Source organism: Panthera leo, chromosome B4 (assembly GCF_018350215.1).
Source record: "Panthera leo isolate Ple1 chromosome B4, P.leo_Ple1_pat1.1, whole genome shotgun sequence".
Lineage (NCBI taxonomy): Eukaryota > Metazoa > Chordata > Mammalia > Carnivora > Felidae > Panthera > Panthera leo.
In genome coordinates, this window is record NC_056685.1 from 72,203,791 (window position 1) to 72,221,796 (window position 18,006).

General features: G+C 43.0%; 2 protein-coding genes across 3 annotated transcripts in view; both read left to right on the forward strand.

Annotated features, from left to right (window-relative positions):
* Positions 1-18,006, forward strand: part of ANO6 (anoctamin 6) — a 199,499-nt gene that overhangs the window by 76,958 nt on the left and 104,535 nt on the right. For both annotated transcript variants that reach the window (XM_042946303.1, XM_042946305.1), the window contains one exon: positions 798-877. In XM_042946303.1, coding sequence (XP_042802237.1) covers positions 798-877 — 80 coding nt within the window. The remainder of the gene's footprint in view (positions 1-797; positions 878-18,006) is intronic.
* LOC122224453 (spermidine synthase-like) lies at positions 7,427-9,664 on the forward strand. Its single transcript, XM_042946306.1, has one exon. It carries the CDS (start codon positions 7,643-7,645, stop codon positions 8,285-8,287), a length of 645 nt encoding a protein of 214 aa, XP_042802240.1. The 5' UTR covers positions 7,427-7,642; the 3' UTR covers positions 8,288-9,664.

The following is an 18,006-nucleotide window of genomic DNA, read 5'->3' on the forward strand; positions in this document are numbered from 1 at the left end:
ATATTGTCAAGTTGGCTAACATACAGTGTATACAGTGTGCTCTTGGCTTTGGGGATGGAGTCCCGTGATTCATTGCTTATATACAACACCCAGTGCTCATCCCAACAAGTGCCCTCCTCGATGCCCATCACCCATTTTTCCCCTCTCCCCTCCTCCTCCCCATCAACCTCAGTTTGTTCTCTGTATTTAGGATTCTCTATGGTTTGCCTCCCTCTCTGTTTGAAACTATTTTTTACCCCTGAATACATGTTTAAATGGTAATCTAGGTATATCAAGTTACAGAAATCATTTTGCTAAAATTAATTTTACCTGTTTCTTTTTCATTTTCTTAATATACCCTACTAGAAAATTTTATTTGGCTCCCGGTGTATTTCTATCCGTGCTATTCAACAGATTTTAAAACAGAAAATTGCTACCCCAAAATGACTCCACATCAGTTCCCTGAGATGTAGTTGAAAAAAGAATATCAACAGGCTGAAATGTTCCTAAGCTAGAGTTTTGTGACATAGTTGTAAACATAGTTGCTGTGTCCTTCCATGTAGAAGGTAAATGATTTTGCATAGATTGAGCCTACAGCTTTTTAAGACTGAGTATCGTAGAAACATGGCCTTGTCCAGTGGATGAAATAGCTACTGAAGATTTTGAGGGTCCCTGATAACTGAAAGTGTTAAATAATGTAAACTTAGAGGTGTGCCATAAATGCTAAATACAGTTGTTAAGCCTGTACTGATGATTTAAAGGCAAAAAAAGTGTATGAGCCAGTGAAAGTTATGCTTTATTTATTTGTTTATTTTTAGTGTTGGAAAACCTTGAACAGACAGTTGTCTCCAGTTTTGGAACACTGGAAAGTCAGCCTGATTTCCAAACCCCAGAATTTGTAAGTACTCCTACTCTATCTTAAATTTGAATTGGTTAGCGAGAGATTTCTCACAAAATGGAGAAAAGGGTTTTTTGTGAAATCTTGCCTTTGGCGCCCGTAGATCTGGCACTGTCTCACTTGCAGTGGCTGTGTATTTAAAGCTCCAGTTCTCTGGGGGACAAGTTACTGAACTACATACAGTGCCTTGGCATCATGCTCTGTAGGCTTGTTCTTCATACTGCTTGTAAATAGCAAATGGGAACTCTTTCTGCAGGAAAGTAGCATTGTTACTGCCCAGACTCCTCCTTCGTTCGTTAATAGCCTTGGTATCCATTTCTGCTGTTAGCAACTCTGGAAACCAGTGTTTACTGAGCACATATAGGTGCATTGACCAGTCTGATTCCCATTTCACTCTGGAGCCTACAGTCCTACAACCTGTATAGATGTATCTTCTAGGGCTAGGAATATTTTATTGGTTGTTCCTACCAAGAGGGGAACTAAATGCTCTCACTAAATTAGACTCATTAAAGATTAGCCATGGTTCCTACCCTCGAGGAATTAAAAATCTTATTAGATGCTACTGTGGTTTTATTAATGCCTTGTTTAAAGAAAATTAAGCACATAGGATGCCTTGTGCAGAATGTCCTTACTAAATAGATTTTATATTAGGCTCATTTGAAGAGGGGGATGGGAAGAAGTGTTTCTCTGACTCATGTACCATATTATTGCCCCAAATGTATAGGAAAAGCATGCCAGGATCCACCTAGATTTACTTATTTTTGCCCCTTGCTGTAAATGGTTTAGCTACCATGTTAGCAATGCAAAAATCTTTTTTTTTTTTTTTTTTTTGCTTTCTTTTCAAAGTGTGATATACGGTCGCCACTCTAGTAATTGGCAGATCACAATTGTATTATTGATAAAGACACACAAAAAAAGAACTCATTATGTGTTTTTCCTCTTCTCACTCATTCTTTATGGATTACCTACTCAATTGAACCAAGAGTAAGGAAACGAGGCAGTGCTCTGGACTGAAAAGGGATCGCCCATAAAACTATATCCACAATGCCACTTTATTTCACAGTGTGGGACTCCTGTGGTGTACCAGCAGATTGCCTACTGTGAAAAGCACTTGGATATAATAGAAAGACATAGTATTCAATGACTTCCCTGTTATATTCAATGAGATTTTCAGTGAAGGAAAATTGTGAACGCTCACCAATATTCCCGTATCTTAAAGTAGCAGAGCAACTTTGCAGTTTTTCTAACTTCTACAGTTAGAGCCCCTAAAGCAGAATTGACACAGATATGTCACATTTGAATGTGAAATTGGCACAGACTCGTGGAGCTGGCCTTTTCTTGTTTCATTTTCTAACTGCTTCTTATTGGTACTCTTTAAGCACTATAGGTAGTCTAAAAAGAGCTGTGTGCAGTAAAGTGTCGATGTGCTTGGTAAACGCCTATATAGTTCACACTGATTCCCTGTGCAAAAATAAAAGTATTTTTCTCAAGAACAGCTTTTAGTAGATAATGATGTTTGAGATTGGTGTGCCTCAGCAATGTCTTTGCAATAGATAGTCTACACTGGTAATTACACTGGTGATGTTATTCAACCTTCAGCATTAACTTCTTTACTGCATTTTCCTTTCCAAGGGTGAAGCCTAAGCGAGAATAGTCAGGAGTCGAACTTGAGGAGTGCAGAATATACTTCTATTTTGAAAGATTTGTCCTAACAATGGGTCTGAGAACACCCAAGCTGAAAGGAGATTTTTAAGTTAAATCCCCATATTTTTATTTTTCCTTGTCATACTTCAGGAATATCTAGAATCATTAGACCACATTAGTGCAGGTAAAGCTGTTAATCATGGTTTCCTTATATGTGTGGTTGATAACAAGATTTCTAAATCCAGCTATTCTCTTTCTCTAATTGTGTGTCCTACCATGTGTAGTAAGGAGTCTGTGATTTTCTGGTGTTTTATAGATGTTCACACATCTGATGCTTATTGCGTGCCACATCTTTGGGTTACATGTACATGGCTGCTGGTATTTTCTCATCACATCACTGGAGCCCCTGCATTTCCAGTTCCCCAGTAAACGTGTATTTCCCAAACTGCTGTCTCCTTGGAAAACAAACAGGAGATGTACAAAGTGCCTTGGGAACCGAGTACTCGAGGGAATCCAGCACGATGTTTAAGGGTAGCCTTTTTTGTAGGCAGAAAGTTGCAGCATCCGTGAGAACGGGTGGTTCCAGTGTGTAGGCAGGTGGATTGGGCAGATGCCAGGACAAAACCAGGTAAGCTGATCCAAACCAAAAAATTTTAATCAGAAACAGGGGCAAGAGTACAAACCCAGGAGCAGAGGGAGCCTGGCGCAAAGCAAAATTGAAAACAGAAAGAAGGTGGGGAAGGTGGTAAAAGGAGCTGAAATATCAGTGCTGTTTCTCCGTCTGGCATTTGGAAGGTGCACCTTCCGTTTGCGGAGGTGAGCTGAAATAAAGTGAGGCACAGACCGTGCTTGTTCAGACCTTATTCTCAAGTCGTTCAGATTTTAGAAGGATCAAGGCCTAGTGTTTTCATACAGTGGAGTGTATTTATATAGTCTGGCCAACGTGGAGAACAAAATGCTTATCATTATTTGTTTCCTTCAGGATTTCTGTTGTTCTTTCGTTTAAAACAAGGCCTAAGTGAGCAGTGCTGGTCGGGGTCCCTTGGTTACCGGCGTGAGAAGCACATTAAAGCTTTCCTTCACAGCTCAGGTGTCTGTAATGTGACTAGTCAGGCAAAGCCATTGTTGCTGATAGCCTGCGTGAATCATGGGTAAATAAATGCCACTGTGAAGCTCCTGGGTGTCTCCAAGACAGCAGGCCGCCTTTCTCGGAAGGGCCCACCCCGACGCTCCTCCGGGTCCCTGCAGGGTTTGTCCATCGATGACAGGTCCCCTGCGTACCTGTGTTGTTCCTCTCCGCCTCTCATTCCACTTCGCAGACCGAGGAGAGTGAGTTTTGCCAAAGTATCTGAAACGCTAGGCTGTGAACAGAGATGCGGACCTAAAGTGCCTGTGTTCTTGCTACCCCAAAGCTTGTGACGTAGCCCCACCTGGAGGTGGGGTGGGTGTGTGGGTGGGGCTCAAGGTGTAAGGGGCCTGGCTGAATGCTGAACAGAGAGTAACTAGCTGATCTCGTTGTGGTAGGACACCATCTTGATCCTGGTTTGTTATTTTGTTCAAATCCAGTGAAAACCTGTTTATAATCTGCTTTATTAACTTAATATTTTATCCTGAATATTTCCCACACTGTTGTTTTTCCAGTTGTATTGGGATATAATTGACATGTAGCACTGTATAAGTTTAAGGTGTTCAGCTCCATGCTGTGGTTTTTTTTTTTTTTTCCTCTGACGTTATTGTTATCTTCTCTAACATCTGTTCTCTTTGTTGATGAACTATAATTAATCAACATTGTAATTTTCAGAGCAATTAGTTCAAGGGAGATCTAGTCAAGGAAATGGTGATATGGCCAGATGTTCTGGAACCCTGTGATTGGTGGCCATCGTTTAGGGACATGTGTCCTGAAAATAAACTGGCTTCATGATGACAAGCATCAGCCTCTGGAAAAGGAATTTGGCCAAAGTGAGGCTGGGGAATGGTTACAGATAACCTTGTAGAGTTCAGACTTTGAAGTAGAGTCTGCAGAACTAGGCAGGCTGAACCAAGAATGAAGAGGGGCACCTGGGTGGCTCAGTCAGCTGAGCATCTGACTCTTGATTTCAGCTCAGGTCATGGTTCCATTATCATGGGATCAAGTCTCACATTGAGCCCTGTATCAGACTCCATGCTGAGCATGGAACCTGCTTGAGATATATTCTCTCTCTCCCTCTCCCTCTCCCTCTCTCTCTCTCCCCCTCCCCCTCCCCCTTCCTCCCTCCCTCCCCCTCTTTGGCCCTCTCCCTTGCTTGTGTGTGTGTATGCACTCTCTCTCTCCAAAATTAAAAAAAAAAAAAAATGAGGATGGGAGCACCTGGTTAGCTCAGTACGTTAAGCATCCAACTCTTGATTCATGGTTCATTAGATCAAGCCCCGCATTGGTCTGTCTGCTGTTAGCACAGAGTTTGCTTCAGATCCTCTGTCCCCTGCCCCTTGGCCCCTCCCCTGCTTGTGCTATCTCTCTCTCAAAAAATAAACATTTAAAAAAAAAAAAAACAAGGATGAGGAGCCATCCACATGATAATGGAACAGATAAAGGTTTTTCTGCATTGTGGTAGTATTGCAACCTAGGTTTCCCCTGGTGCTGTTAATTTCAGGTCTGCTTAAGAGCAAAGGCAATCTGAGGGGTTAGTCCAGAGGCTCATCCGTCATGGCTGGCCCAGAGGACCCCAGGTTTTTTCCAATCCCCAAGGAGTGGGAAAAGAGTAGGGGGAATGTAGGGAAAAGGTTGAGTAATGGTCAAGGCCCTTTCTAGAAACCCTGACTCTGCTGGTACTGACCCAGGAATGCTAATGGGCATGATTGACTTGAGTACACAAGGAGTGAAGAATGTGATGAGGGGAGGAACTCTGTGGACCGGCGAGGAATCTGCTTGTAGCTGGCTGGATGGAAACTGTGGTCCACACAAAAGCACAGAGAAGGAAAGGCAAAGCTGTGGGATTATATTTTATGAGCTGGTTCTCACTAGTAATATCCCCTTTTCCAGCCTTGCCAGAACTTAAGGTTTATGTATAACTCTTCTGGCTTTTTAGAGGCAGGACGATTCTTAACGAGCTCTAGTTTCATACCAGTTGATGAGGTTTTCCTTGGTTTAGCTTCTGCCAAATTTGGAGTAGATTATAGGAGTTTGGGCTGGCAAAAGAATATTAGGATTATCATGGAATAAACCAGGGAAGATGATGAGAGACCACAGGATTTAGGAAGACTAAGCTAAAACATAGACTCGGGAAGATGAGGATCAAAGTGGAACAAAAATACGTCCCCTTCATTTCACACTTGTGGTTAAGTAGAGAGAAGGAGGTCTGAAGAGTCATTATCCTATTTGGGATTTCGTGTAACTAGTTCCCTTTTTGAGGGAATATACCACTTTACAAAAAATACAGTTGATTTCCTGAAATTCAAGTTTGATTGTCTTTAACTAGATGAAAAGACATATGATCCTTAAAAATTAAAATGTTAATCTATTTCAGGCACTGTAGTGAATAACAAAAAAAATCCCTATACTTGTGGAGCCTACATTTTGGTGGGAGAGACGTAAAAGACAAAATAAATAAGATATATAACATGCCATAACAGGGTAAGTCCTTTAGAGAAAAGTAAGGTAAGGATTATAAGTGTGTGTTAGGGGTGTGGGGGTTGGCTACAGTTTTAAATAGAGTGTTCAGGTGATTTCTCAGCAATAGAGTGGTCAGAAGGTGATGAGTCAAAAGACCTGAAAGCAGGAGTGCTGAAGCAGACTATTTGGAAATCTAGATGAAGGGCATTCCAGGCAGAAGGAAGAGCATAGACAAAGGTTCTGAGGTAGGAGTTTGAGATATGTTTGAGGAAATGGAGGGAAGCCAACATGACGAGCAGAATGAAAGGTGGTGAAAATCGTAGATAGTGGGGACTTCACTGTAAACACTTTGGTTTCACTGTGACTTGGGAGATCATTTGAGGTAAGCCTTGGGAGGATAAACTGGGGGGTTTTGAGCAGAAGAGGGACTTGACCTGCCCTGCCCTGTGTTTTAACAGGACCGCTTTGGCTGTGTTGAGAATAGACCATGGAGGAACAAGAGCAGAAGCAGGGGGACCAATGGGACTTTTCAGGAACCCAATTGAGAGGTGGTGGTGGCTTGGCCCTGAGTGTGACTTATATGGCATTAGTGAGACATACTCAAATTCTCAGTATGTTTTGAAGAACCAATAGGATTTGTTGACAGAGCAGGTGTGAGGTGTGTGAGAAAGAGCAGTCAAGCATGACTCCATGGGTTTTGACCTGGGAGGGGCCGGGGAAGGAGCAGTCTGAGGGGAGGGGAGGCGGCGGAAAATAAAAGTTCTGTTTTCAACATGGAAAATTTGAGACATCCAAATGGAGATGTCGACGTGCAGTAAAATATATGGGTCTGGAGTTAAAGAGAGCTAGAGATGTGGGAATTAGCGCACAGGTGGTGTTGAAAGCTGTGGACTGAATGAGAACAGCAAGAGGCGGGGTGAAGACACCCTGGACTGAGCCCTGGGGACTCCAGTGTTCACAGGTCAGAGACAGGAGGAAGCAGCAGCAGCGGAGTCTGAGAAGGAGGAGCCAGTGAGGCTGGAGGAAAATGAGGAGAGTCCTGGAAGCCAAATGAGGGAAGTAAAAAGTCCGGGGGGGTGGGGGGGGAGCGACCAAATCTGCTGATGAGGATGGGAAATTGGAATTCGCGGTGTGGAGGAGACCTTGACAAGAGAAGGCTCAGCTGAAAGGTGGGCTCCAAAACTAGGGAGGATTGAAAACAGGATGGGAGAAAAGGGACTGGATACATAGCATTTAGATAACACTTTCCATTTTTTTTTTTTTTTTTTTTTTTTTTTTTTTCTGAACACAAATGCAGAGCAAGAGGTTATTATGGATTAGGATGAAGAGAGGTTTTGTTTGCCTTTTTTTTTGTTTTTGTGTACAGTTAGTATTAAGATGGCAGGAATTGCCCCTGCCCCACCAGCTGGGTTAGATTGTAGGGCCAGGATGGCGGGCAGAGCTGGTTCCAGGCCCGTGCTCTGCCTGCCTGGGAGCCCTACCAGAATATCCTGTCTTCCGCGGTAAGAGCTGAGGCAACATGCTGTTGTTGGATGGTGTCATCCAGTGTACAGAGGAAGGAGTTCTCCTACCAGGAGATGGCAGCCAGCCTGCGCCTCCCCTGCAGCCATCCCAGCCCATGCCAGGTGCTGACCATTGCGTGTGGGGATGGGGGTGCCCTGCAGGCTGTGGTGAAGCGTTCCTCTGGGGAGTCCGTGGTCCGGTGTGAGATTGATGAGGATGTCATTCAGGTCTCTAAGAAGTTCCTGCTGGGCCTGGCCATGGGCTCCTCCAGCGCCAAGCTGACCCTATACATGGGCGACGGTTTTGAGTTCATGGAACAGAACCAGGGCGCCGTCAGTGTTATCCTCACAGACTCCTCAGACCCCATAGGCCCTGCCGAGAGTCTCTTCAAGGAATCCTGTTACCTGGACCTCATCGAGGAGATGCGGCAGTTCTGTAGGTCACTCTTCCCTGTGGTGGCCTATGCTTACTGCACTGTCCCCACCTTCCCCAGTGGCCAGGCAGGCTTCATGCTGGGCAGCAAAAATCTGAGCACCAACTTCTGGAAGGCCGTGCAGCAGCTGACACAGAAGCAGGTAGAACAGATGCAGCTGAAATACTACAACTGTGATGTGCACCAGGCAGCCTTTGTCCTGCCCGAGTGTGCTGCCGAGACCCAGGATGATGTAAGCTGAGCCCAGGTGCCACTGCCCAGGACGTTGGGCCAGGGAGCCTCCAGGACTCCTGGGCATGACCAAACCCTTTTTCCCTGCCTGTGTGCCCACCAAGCAAGTGTTACAAGCCCCAGAATGCTGCCCGATGGGCCCGGCTGGGCGGACAGTCTCTCAATGTGGTGTTCAGCCTCCAGGCTTATACCAGCTGTGTATAGCCAAAAACAAACAAACAAACTACAGGAATTACTGTTTGTAAGGTGATGGGAATAATCCAGTAGGGAGAGAAAACCTGACGATGCAGGAGTGAGAAGGAAAAATTTCTGGAATGACATCCTTGAGAAGGCAAGAAAGGAGTGGAATCTGGTCCAGAAGTGGAGAGGTTGGACACCCTTCATGGCCGTAGAGACCATTCATTCTTATAAAAACACCATATGGGGACCCAGGTGGAATTAGTTCAGTAGTTTCGCTAGTAGGATCTTGTTGTTTTTTCTTGATTGCTTCTTGTTTACCCGTGAAATGAGAAGCAAGACATTAGCTAAGATTGAGGAAGGAAGAGAGGAAGAGACCTGGAGAGAGAGGAGAAGGTGTGACACAGTCATCTGAGAGTGAATGTTCTGGGAAATGTAGTATAATTTCCTGGCAGCACTGAGAGCCCACTTGAGGTTGCTGGTCATGATGAGTGCGTGCTTTTCCCATTCAAGTCCAGCTTTGGGGAACAGGTGTACAGTAGGCAACGAGTTTGATTTCACCAACTTGGGGGTTTCTCCCAAGTCAGTTCAGTGAAGCAAGACAAGGCTAAGAGAGTTTCAGGGTGTTTGCAAGAGAGCAGAGGACCAGGGACAGGAGCAGGGTGAGACAATAGGATCAGGAGAGTTAGACCTTAGTGGGGCTTGATAATTTTTGCAGTTGGGGTATTGGAGAGAGTAAACTGGAAAAATAGGAAGTGTTGGTTGGAGAATCCAGTCTTTCTCACTGAGGAAGGAATTACAATAACCAGTACAGACAAGGTCTGGGATATGAGCATTGGAATGAGGGGCTGGGGCAACGTGGAGTTGCAAGGACAGGGTGGTGGAAGGATCACATGTGCATGTGGAAATCCCCAAGAATTATGTCAGGAGAGATGTCTTGGAGAGGTTAACAGTGAGGCAGGGCTTAAATCTTTAAGGAATGAGGGGTAGTGACTCAGGAATGAGTAGATGGCTGCCAAATGAGATGACCAGAGGTAGGAGAGCAATCTGAAGAGGGGCAGGCTAAAAACCAAGAAACAGAGGGAAGTGGTGAGTAGCTTTAGGGATTCAGTCATATCAGGATTTCTCACCCTCAGTACCAAATTTTGGGCTGGATTTCTCTATGTTGTGGGGGCTGTCTGTGCATCGTAGGCATTGTAGGGTGTTTACAGCATCCCTGGCCTCTACCCATGAGATGCCAGGGTTCTTTCCCCACCTGTGACAACCAAATATGCCCAGACATTGTTAAATGTCCCTGGGGGCAAAATTGCCCTCATTTAAGAACCAGTGAGTTAGATGAATACTGAAAAAGCATTGGGGTCCCTGGTGTCCTTCCCTAAAGCTCTTTCTAGGGAGTGCTGGGAATGCCATTCTAATCCAGATTAGAGCAGATTATGCAATGAGCAGGAGAAGAAACAAAGTACCTCTCTTTCTAGGAGTTTGACTGTGAAGGGCTGGAGGATGAGAGCGCAGTAAGCAGAGGAGACTCTGGAGAACCAGAGATGATTTCCTTCTGTGGGTCAGATGGAGCCGTAAACAGATTTAAATATTGATAAGAAGGGTCCATGTGAGGAGAACAACTGACCTAGAGAAAAGAGCGGTCTGAAATGGGCTGTGGAATGGTTTGTAGATGTGGAGGAGTCAACGTTCGATCAGAGGAGCGGCATCTCCAAAGATCCAGGAGCAGCAGGTGGATGCTGCTGGTTTATGATTTGTTGGAGAGAAGCAGAGGGAGTTCTCATCCAACAGCTTCCGTTTTCAGCTGCTGAGAGTGAAGAGAACAGTGAGTGCAGGGGCGGAGGTGGGGGGGAGTTGGCACGTTGAACCAGTTGTGAAATGGGAGACCAAGCTGGCTTGGAAAACCTAGGAAAAGTTCTAGGATGTCTGGGCAGTGGTGAGGGCCTGTGTGGGGCTAGTGACCTGAATTTACAACTAAACCAACCTGTGCTGCTGTGCTTTCTCCAGCATCACTCAGACACCACGAAAGCAGGTAGCAGGATTCAGCCCAAGTTAGGGCTTTGCTAGATGGTTGTGATGGAAAGAGCAGAATATTGGCAAGAGTGCTTTTAAAATGATGAGCTGGGAAATGTAACTATACAAAAGGAGGGGAGGGAAAGAAATGCAAATCTGCAGATTGGTTAGAAAATGTCACAGGGCCTCTGAGGTCATTGTGCAATTAGGTCAGGATGTTAGTGGTGGTCAGAAAGGGGGATTCCTGAGTAAGTGATTTTGGAAAGGCAATTTGTCAAGTAATAACAAGGTTTAGGGTGGGACCATGGAAGTTAGTGCATGAAAGGGAGAACATCATTGGTGATAAGAAGTCAAGTTACTAAGGGGTCAAGGTGGCCCAGTCATGTCTGTGGATGCAGATGTCCTTCTGGATGAGGGAAAACTTGGAATGGAGAGGGAAATGTGAGCCAGGGGCCAGATTTTCTGTGGGCCGGGAGCGTCAGCTGGCAGGTAGGAGACAATAGGCTCTAGGAAACTCTGGGGTCATACTCTGCTTGCATGGACCTAAGGGGAACTATTTTCATCCCAAGAACATTGAGGACTAATGGTCTGGAAGCAACATATAGAATGAGGTGAATGTCAACCTTACTTTCTTGCCCCGAGTGTGAAAGGTATAAAAGAATAATCAGAGCCAGCTCCCCATACGTCTGCATATTTTTGTTTGCAGGCTTTGTTTCAGAGTGATTGATCAAGTTTTATTTCAAGGTGGGTTCCCACCTTCATCCCCTCCCACCCCTCCTCCCAAATCCAGACGTCATTTTGGTTATTTCTAGCCTAAATGGCCCTGAGGCAAATGAATTGATGCTGGGGCTATTGAGAGAGATTATAGTTTATTTTATGGGCTGTCCAGAGTCTTTCTGGCTAATCCCAGAAATCCAACTGAAGTACCAAGATCTGCCTCAAGCTCACAAGATCTTCTGGATCTGGAAGACTGGGAATAAGCCAGGACCCTTCTGCTCAAGCATTTCTTTACTTGGATTTGTGCTCTTGTATCTTCTACAAAGAAATAGGATGGCTTTGCCTTGTACCTTTTGGCACTAAGTTCACCAAAATAAAAAAGAAAAGGAACTAAACCAAAAAAGGAAACCAAACAAAGGAATGGTGATTTGGCAAAAGGAACTCTCAAAAGAAGAAAGACCAAAGATAGGCTAGTAAGAACTGCTCAGTTGGCCCATTTGCTATGGCAGCAATTCACATGGCATTTCAACTTTGAAAGCATTTTGTACATTTAAGAGCAAAAGGTGAGGGAATGTGTACTTTGCCTGAATATGGAGGGAAGGGGATGTACTCTTTTGCTTTATGTGGCTGATTCCAAAGCTACATTTGTTGATTTGTTAGGATTGGAAGGTAGGAACAAGAATAGGCGGCAGTCCAGCATACAAAGTCTCAGTCAAAAATCTTTCTGACTCACTTCTTTGGAATGCAGAATGTATTTTCCCAGAGAAACAGTCATAAATGGTGATTGGACTTCTGGGTCCAGCCAGCCAGACTAACTAAAGCCAGTTTAACTCAGAGTGCTAACAAAACTTTCATCCCATAATAATAGTTCGCTGAAACACTCCAGTCTTATTTTTTCCATTATTATTAAAATTTTAGAGTAAACTTCAAGTCCAGAGTGAGTGCATGAGTGGAACCTTGTGGAAAAAAATGCTTAGCATGATGAGTGGAAGAGAGGATTGGTTTTGAGTTATTTAGATTCTGAAGCAGTGTTCTGTCCAGAATTTGAGGAAGACAGTATAATGGTATGAGATAACAGACAAAAGCTTATCAGCTTCCATATTCCTTTTGTCTTTTCTGCTAGTGAAGGTGAACTTTAGATTGAAAGGTTCAAGTCCTGGGAAGGAGCTGTAGAAGTCCATGCTAGAGACGCCTGGGTGGCTGGCTGTCTGTTGAGTGTCTGACTTTGGCTCAGGTCATGATCTCACTGTTCCTGAGTTTGGGCCCCATCTCGGACTCTGTGCTGACAACTTGGAGCCTGCTTCAGATTCTTTCTCTCTGTCTCTCTAAAAAATAAATAAACATTAAAAAAAAAAAAAAAAGTCCTTGGGGCGCCTGGGTGGCTCAGTCGGTTGAGCGTCCAGCTTTGGCTCAGGTCACGATCTCACGGTTCGTGGTTTCGAGCCCCGCATCGGGCTCTGTGCTGACAGCTCGGAGCCTGGAGCCTGCTTCGGATTCTGTGTCTCCCTCTCTCTCTGCGCCTCCCCTGCTCATGCTCTGTCTCTCTCTCTCTCTCCTTCAAAAATAAATAAAAACATTAAAAAAAAAAGTCCATGTTGCATGAGACTGTTGTAGGAAGGTATATCATTATTCCAAATGAGTTTAAATTTCTTAGCTAGAAAAATTATATATCAACCAGGGTATTGAAAGAGCAGGTGAATTTGCTCGTGGAATCACAGTTGCTAATGGAGGTGATGTGAGGGCTGGGGCAATTACCAGAATAATAGAGGGACAAATGTGACAATTTTCCAGAAGGGGTAGAGTTAGGGTAGAAGTTGGACATAAACTAAATTCTGATAAATGGAGACATTGACACCGGAGTATTACTCTCCAGGAATATCACAAGATGAGATTTTTAAGTGGGTGGTTTGTGAATGTTAGAAAAAGGAAAGGTCATCAGGAGCCAGTGCAAGTTCAATATAAATAAGTCATGTCAGAGCACATTACCTTTTTTTTTTTTTTTTAATGAGGGTGATTATAATGGTAGAACAGGAGAAAGCCACAGACATGTTTGTGTTTTTAAAAATTGGAGTATAGTTGACACATTTTTGTGTGTTTTGAGTTTAGCAAATGGTGTGAACAAAATTGAATTTAAATACAGAATGAAGAAATGTGGACCTAGTGAGAGTATACTTATCTGGGCAATTGATCTTGGTACCAAGACTGTGGAACAATGGCTGGAAATCAATTTCTAGAGGAGACAAAAATCAATATGAATTAAAGTAATGGCCTGCTCCTGATTCACAAATATGTGCTGCCTAAGTACAAATCATAAGAGCTGAAGTTAATGACTGATTATGTGAAAAGGCTAGGTGTTTGGCTAATTAAATCTTAGTATGAATCAAGCATGTAATAACAATGTCAAAAAGTTTATGCAAGTTTAGGTTGTATTTGCACCTTTGTGTCCAAAACAAAGAAAGTACTAGGCTTCTCCCATTCAGTATTGGTAAAGCCACTTGGGCCCTCCATTTTAAGGAGGGGAGGCCATGTTGATGGGGAAAAACAAGTGGTAGATCCTGACACTTAGGCAAAGCAGGACATCAAGTTTAAATATTTGATAATAGCAGTTGGTGGATGGAGTTGCAAAATATAGTATTAAGATCTATGAATTGGAGGTATAGATAGGCAGACATTTCATTTTAGTGGAAAGATGTTTAATTCTTCAGAGGAGTTTAAATATAGACAGACTGGATAACAATCTAGGCAGATGATGTATGCTTTAACCAGGATGTATCAGTGGGGATGGGAAGGAAGAACATACATGTTTTATGTGTAGCAGGACTTGGTAGCTGATGGCAAGCAGGGAATGACAGAAAGACAGGATGTTTCTGGGAATATAACACCCTAGTAAGTGGCTCACTGATGAATCTGAGTTGCGTTTGTTTTATTTCCCCCCCTCTTTCAACCTGTTGTCATCATCAGCCAAATTTCCTCCTTGTAACAGTGTTCATTCTACTGTTTTTTCCCCTATTTTCAGAAAGCCTCCACTGAAATGCCTTGTGAATTCTTGCCCCACGCAGTATCCCATTTGAAATTCAGTGATCTATCCATTATCTGGGGAAATGTCAACATTAATTTGACAAAAACAGGCATGAGGAAAGCAGGGAGCCCTGGGCATTCTGAACAAAGATGTAATATCAGTATTTACCATGGAACTCATTTGATTATAAGTCATCTAGAAGCATGCCACAATAATGGTCAGAAAAGCCCACAGAAGCAAAAGAATCAAGTTAAAGTTGAGAGTCTGCTGGTAAATAACCTGACTGCCATGACCTAAAAAACAGCACTAATGGAAGAAGTTGTAATAAAAATTTAAAGAGAAACACAGAATTTGGCAGAAATGTATACACAGAATGGATTCACAGGATTCCTGAAAATTGAAAAGGAGAGAGATCTGTAGGATTTCAACTATAGCTATCCCTCCCTCTGTACCACAAACCCCATATTTTGAATTTGTAATTAGTTTGAAAGGCTTGAGGGCTCTGGAAAGATCATTTAAAATCCCTTTATTTCTGAAGTCCTACTAGCTAATTGCAATTTTCCTTGTTTTGACAAATTAATAATAAAAAAGTGCATCTTTACTATAAGTCTCAAATGTATTCCTTAAATCTGTCTCTGGTTAAAAAAAAACAAAAACCTGTAAGATAGGTTTTTAATCAAAAAAAAATTCTAATGGCCCCTTCAAAAGGAAAATGCATTTACAGTTCCTTCTCCCAAGGCACTTTTTGAAATGTAGATTAATGTGACCTGATAGATTGTAATAACGACCAAAGAGCATTTTCATTAATTATAATGAGCAAACCAATAATATAGATCTTTACAGTGTTAGTATGAATTAGAATATATCAAGACGATACTTGCAGCTGGAGTAAAATTTGACTGCTAAGTCCAAATCCCTTAAAATAAAAACACATAATGAAAATTTTGACAGATTATTCAGTGATGCTAATGGTATCACCACCATTTCATGATTTTTAAGACAGTCTTAAGTGTTTTTAAAAAGTAAATACACTGTCTTTTGACATAAGTAAGTAAGAAGGTTGAAGAAGAGAAAAGTGAATGAGAGGAGGTACTTCTGAGACTTTGAAAAGTGTTTTTCTTTTTTTTTTTTTTTTTCCTTTTTTCTTTTTTGTTAGAGTCATTTCTAAAGGTCCCCTCCCCCCCCAGGAAGTTGAGCATGAGGTAGAATTCGAGGGATTTAGAAGCCCTGTTCCGGTTCTGCTCTCAGTCCCCTATGGGCTTTTTCTTTTAGGACCTCAGTCTCCTTATGTGAAAAAGCAGAAAAATCAGCAGATTTCCTCACTGGGGTGTTGTTCAGTGACTGCATGCACAGTGATTGAAAAGCATTTTAGCTATCTTAAAAGCATATTCATAAAATAATAATATAGTGAGAAGCCTTATCTAAGATTTATGGATACTTATAGCCGGCAATACAGATTGCAGGCACCGGGATAGCCAACCTTCAGATGACCACAGCCCCACATTGCTAACCCCAGCTGTACCCCTTCCTGTTTCCTTTCAACTGAAATCGGATGGTGTTGTCATCAGAAATTGGTTCTGTTCTCCGTAGAAGAGCACACGGGCATTTGTGACTCAGTGCTTCCGAGAAAGTAGTTACAGGCATTAGATATCTACCAAGTTTTCAGTGGGTTGAGAATTAATCCTACTCAGCAATATTGTAAAATACCAACAGTACAGTCTTATCAATAAATAAATATGTTGGGCACTTACTAACACTTGCTAATAGGATTTTCAATTGAACTAGAAATAAGAGCTATTTAAATTATGCACTATTTTGAATAAACCGCTATCAGCTTCACTAAATTTTGCCGTGAAATTTTCATGTATTCATTCATTCAATATTTATTAATCAGTGTGCTTTGAGGAATACCAAGCAGTATATCTCAACGTTTCCCCTCAAGGCCAGGAGTGGGTATGCTGTTGCCTCTGGCCCCTGCACAGTGTCTTTGTATCTGACAAATGTTAGTCCTGCAACCGCTGCTGGTTAGTTGGTTGAAGGAGAGAATATCAGGCAGTGTGCAGTGTTTGGTGACTTCCAAAGGCACGCACAGCAAAAGTGCTGGAGGAGTTCGGTTAGGATGGCAGTCCTCAGCTCTGTTGTGCATCAGAACTCCCCAGAGAGCTCTTTGGAAAAGTGAAGGTCCAAGCTGACCTTTATGTGCTAATCTTGCTCTTGGTTAAAACCTGAATGTGTTTAAATAAAGTTTATGAAGGTGACTCTAATGTACAGCTAGTTTTAAGAGCCATTTTCTTTGAAAAATTTGTAATTAAAATTTTTTCTTTTAATTTTTTTAATGTTTGTTTATTTTTGAGAGAGAAAGAGTGCAAGCAAGGGAGGGACAGAGAGAGAGATACACAGAATCCCAAGCAGGCTCCAGGCTCAGAGCTGTCCGCACAGAGCCCGATATGGGGCTCGAACTCACAAACAGTGAGACTATGACCTGAGCTGAAGTCGGATGCTTAACCGACTGAGCCACCCAGGTGCCCCTAGGTTTGTAATTTTAAAGGAGGTGGTGGTATATAGCTCCACCCTGAAGGGTACATTTCACTAGGTACTGAAACCTGTACCGAAAGGTATACCAATCCAGAAAACAGAATCAGTAATATATATATATATATATATATATATATATATATATATATATATATACACACATACACACACACACACACACACATAGGTACACACAGGTGCACACTTTGAAATGTGTATGTATAGTTGTATGTATCTATACATACACAGAGATTTATTAAACAGATGCATTTATTTTTAAACTCTTTTGAGAAAGAGAAAGCACAAGTGGGGGAGGGGCAGAGGGTGGGGAACAGAGCATCTGAAGCAGACTCTGTGCTGACAGCAGAGAGCCTAATATGGGGCTCGAACTCATGAACCGTAAGATCATGACCTGAGCCAGACGCCTAACCAACTGAGCCACGCAGGCGCCCTTGATTTATTAAACAGAGTTAGCTGAAGGAATTGGTTTATGCAGCTGTGGGGTATAATCCACAGAGCATGCTGGCAGGAAGGGCAGGGGCGGCTGCTGCAGTCCATAGGTGGAACTTCTTTTTTTTCAGAGAAGCCTCAGGATTTTTTTTTTTTAAAGACCCATCAACTGATTAGGTGAGTCCCACCTAGATCAGTGAGAATAATATCCTTTCCTTTAAAGTCAACTGACTGTACATGTTAACCACATGTATACAGTTCCTTCACAACAACACTTAGATTAGTGTTTGATTTCATAACCGGGTCCTGTAGCCTGGCTAAGCTGACACACAAACCTGACTGCCACAGTGGATATATTACAGAGGGTATCCTACTTGCATGGGCAAATGAATGGAAGTGGAGATGAGGAAGATGTGTCCAGTTTGTATCCAGTTGATCTAGGGTAGTGGGAGGAGATGAAGTTAGTTTAAGGCTAAATGTAGCTGTATTGGACTTTTGAGCTGAAAAGACAAAGCAATGCTATAGCAGCACTGTCCCAACAGAATTTTCGGTATGATGGAAATGTTCTGTCTCTGTGGTGGCCGGCACCATAGCCCCTTAGCCACGTGCGGCTGCGGAGACACCTGAAGGGTGTTAGTTCCAAACCTCCTTGGGACCTTCCTGGGTAAAATCTGAAAGTGACGCCGTACTTGAAGAGAAGGAGAGACTAAAGAAAGACGCCACTCCATATCAGGAGGTGGACAGTTTAATGAGCAGGGGAACTTATGAGGCTTTTCTTACGTGGACCTAAAGGCAGGAAGATCTCCACCCCCGCCTGCCAG